This window comes from Fopius arisanus, unplaced genomic scaffold, assembly GCF_000806365.1.
Source record: "Fopius arisanus strain USDA-PBARC FA_bdor unplaced genomic scaffold, ASM80636v1 scaffold00017, whole genome shotgun sequence".
NCBI lineage: Eukaryota > Metazoa > Arthropoda > Insecta > Hymenoptera > Braconidae > Fopius > Fopius arisanus.
The window spans coordinates 1,115,176-1,118,690 of NW_011887756.1; the positions used below are offsets into that span (position 1 = coordinate 1,115,176).

Sequence of the window (3,515 nt, forward strand, 5' to 3'; positions counted from 1 at the left end):
TTCGAGGGCTTGGCAGTCGCCTGTCTCTGGATAAATAATCTTGACGCGAATTTACTTCTGATTTTATCTAACTTCGATAAACTCTGGGGCCCAGGATCGGCAATCTCCTCTCGCGATTTTATCGCGAATGTTTCCGTGGAATTTATCAAATTTACTGGTGTCTTCTCAGGTCTCTCAGGGATTTTCTCATCTACAATGATCTCACGCTCTTCAGGTTTATCTTCTGGGGCCGGTTCATCATTTCTAGTTCCTTTGTGGATTAGTCCAGTAGCTGAAGTCGGTGGTTCAACTTTCAATTTGTTTTCGTGTCCATTAAAAAAATTCGAGGAAGATGTAACTCTGAGTCTTCTGCCCTTCACTCTGGACTGGACTCGTTTATGAATTTGAATTCTATTTCTTCTTTCAAATTTCTGGTCATTACTTTTTCTGCTAGCATCATTCCGACGAAAATTAACAATTCCTCCGGCATGTGCTCTCTCAGCTGTTGAATTACTGTTGGAAAACGCAGCATCAGATTTTTTAAAGAGTTTTCTTGTTTTCTCTGTTGGAGTATTTTCCAAAAACCGTGGAACTTCCTCGAGGCCTCGACGCTCTCCAGAATTCACTGGATAATGATTACTCAGGAAAAAATTCCTCCTGCTGAAGATCCTGGAATTATTCAGTAATTCTTCACCTTGATTTTGATTTTTTGGGGGTTGAGATGTGTTTGATCTTGAAGTTGATGATTGAAAAGAATTTTCAGGATTAGGAGTAAAAGATCTTACTGATCCAAGTCTTCGGAATGTCTCGAGAGATTCAGCAGTCAAATCTGCTCGTTTGATTCCAGATAACTGATTCTTCGAGGGGAATTCTGTTACGTGAGGATCGGAGTTCCAGAGGGCTTGGGAAATCAGCAAGTCGACTCTCTCACGTCGTCCAAGGGATGATGAGACAGATGTTGCATTTACAGCGGATTCCGTTCGAGAGTTTTCACTCAGGCTCTCTGTGACGTTTTTGGATTTTGAGAGACTGCTCTTCTCGGCTCTCTGGGTTGAATCTCGATCAATGGAGTTGCTCAGACGACTGACTATGTTGGAGAGACTTCTCCCAGCACCAGCTTCGTCTCTGAATGTCAGAGGACCTGGGAGACGTGAACGATTTTGGGCTAGCGAGTGGAGAATCGAAGTTATTTCGAATGGAGACTCTTGAGACCGTGAGGCTGAGGGCAGCCAGGATGAACACATTTTTTGAGGATTAACGTATTTTAGGGGTTCACATGGTTTACTGAACCTGATTTTGACAGTTGTAGGCGGGTGAAATTATCGGGGAGTAAAGCGACTTTCATTTTTCAACTAAAAAGTTTATAATAAAACCTAGTGCATTCGGTAGAAAATTCTGTTTTTAAATTATCATCTGTTAAAATGTTCTATTAGTTGTTCGCAGATTATGTGAGATTTTGCAACTTTCAAATCGATTTTTGTCAGGTGAATTGAATTAAGTTGAATAAAAAAAAAAGAAAATCGAATTTGATTTAATTACGATAGTTTTAATTATAAATTTTCCTGTAGAAATATCTCGTAAATTTTTTAAGTCCTTTCTCATCAGGATTGATCTCACAGATTAGGAGGTGGGGGCAAATGAATAATTTATATCAGAAAATTTAAATGAATAATTTATAGACAGAAAACTGTAGGAAGAGTAATTTCTAGTAATTTTTCGGCGACTTCATTATGAAAAGCAAATTTATAAAAATTTAATGAAGCTAAGTCATCACATCAAAGATATTCAAAAAATCTCATCTTTTTTTTTTATACAATGATTCATAATAAAAATTACTCCTTAATTGTTATTTATCAGCCCTCCGGGTGATTTAAAGAGGAATTTTGTCTTTAAATTCATTGGGTACGAAATGTTTAAAAATGAGGATTAATTTATGCAAAATTATTCTTCATTTCATGGTTTCCCCAGCAATCCGTGTTGTCTAATTAAAACTCTCAGTTCCACTGAGTCTGAGACATGAAAAAGAAATGATTAAACTATTTATATCAGTGAAAAAAAAAATAAAAATAAAGGAAATAAATAAATTAATATTCTTTTGAATTGATGTTGAATCATCGGAGAATAAAAAGAACAATTGTTTATCAACGTACGAGCGTTATTATTGTTTTTAATACATTTTCGCAGGTTGTTTATTTTGCGTGAGGTGCTGACTGGTTGGAGGATTTCGAGTCGCGCATGGATGCACTGCGCTTTCGTTTTACTTCTTCAGCACGTCTGACTTTAGCTTCCTTCTGCCTCTGGGCGAGGAGTTTTGCGTACTCGGCGGCCTGCTCCTTACGGGCAAGGCAACGCCTCTTCTTCAGGGCTATTCTGTGTCTCTTGCGCTGGAAAAAAATTATTAAAACATTCATTACAACCCGGATAAAATCATGAACACGACATACGTTTCATTTGATTCAAAGAAATAAACAGAAAAAAAGAAATCAATAAATCATATCTATTCGATTAAAATTGCTGTATTAGTAAATCCATAAATTCATGTAACTGACAATTTGTTAGGATTTAGTATTATCAACATTATTGACTTTCAGACTGGCGATTTGACTAATAATTATTACATTATCGTGCTGTTATTCATGATTAAATGTACATTAGAGTTGAAGGGCATTTTTCATTTATTTATTGGATATCTTTGTTTTGATAATTTGAAAAAGACATATGAGACAAGTTCAAGTATCGATCCAATTATTTAGATATTGTTTTATTTATCGGATTAGTGGATTTAGTCAGTAATTAAGAATTTTTAATTGAAATGATTTATTTAAACAAGCGGATGATGATGTGGAATTGTTTTAATTACCTGGAGTGTAATGGGAGTGATGAGACGCTGGATCTTGGGCGCCTTGAAGCGTTCCTTCTTTCCCTCCTTCTGGATTGGTCGTTTTACAACGAATTCACGAAGATCATCTTCCTTCGTGAGATTGAAGAGCTTGCGGATACGTCCAGCTCTCTTGGGACCCAGACGACGTGGAAGATTCTTGTCTGTAAGCCCAGGAATCTCCTACAACAGAAACGATTGAACATTAACATAAAATTTCTTAATAAAACCTCTGAATTGTTTTTAATAAGTTCCACAAAAGGAAATTTAAGAAACTATATCAATTTGCGCTCGTTTACAGTTAAAAATATTGTAAATACAGTTGAATCATTTGGAAAGGAATTGATCTAATTGAACCATTATTGAATTTAATTCTTACAGTTTAATGAAGTTTTGACGATTTGTAAAGGTATTGATCGCGAGGCTTACACAATTGCTTAACGTACATCCTATAAACGTCCCTCGAAATAAAAAAAATTTGTCGAGTTCGTACACTGAAGAAATAGAGTATAAATAACTACAATTCTCCAAATCTATAAACGCAATTTACTATTCCATGAACATGAACGTCTCCAAGATAAAATCAAACACTTGGACACTGCCTGTGTGCATGGAAGCTATCTAAAAATAATTATTTTACAAATTTTCTTGAACTTCA

At 35.7% G+C, this 3,515-nt stretch overlaps 2 protein-coding genes across 2 annotated transcripts in view; both read right to left on the reverse strand.

Moving 5' to 3' along the window:
- LOC105263920 (uncharacterized) overlaps nucleotides 1–1,339 on the reverse strand; it is a gene marked incomplete at its 3' end in the record, with an annotated part of 3,466 nt that extends 2,127 nt beyond the window's left edge. Inside the window, 1 exon segment of the mRNA XM_011300442.1 lies at nucleotides 1–1,339. Within this exon segment, the coding sequence (XP_011298744.1) occupies nucleotides 1–1,223 (1,223 nt within the window).
- A 774-nt stretch (nucleotides 1,340–2,113) lies between these two features.
- The window catches only part of RpS6 (ribosomal protein S6), a 3,559-nt gene continuing 2,157 nt past the window's right edge, over nucleotides 2,114–3,515 (reverse strand). The window contains 2 exon segments of the mRNA XM_011300443.1: nucleotides 2,114–2,363; nucleotides 2,840–3,204. Of these exon segments, the coding sequence (XP_011298745.1) occupies nucleotides 2,169–2,363; nucleotides 2,840–3,204 (560 nt within the window). The 3' untranslated portion in view covers nucleotides 2,114–2,168.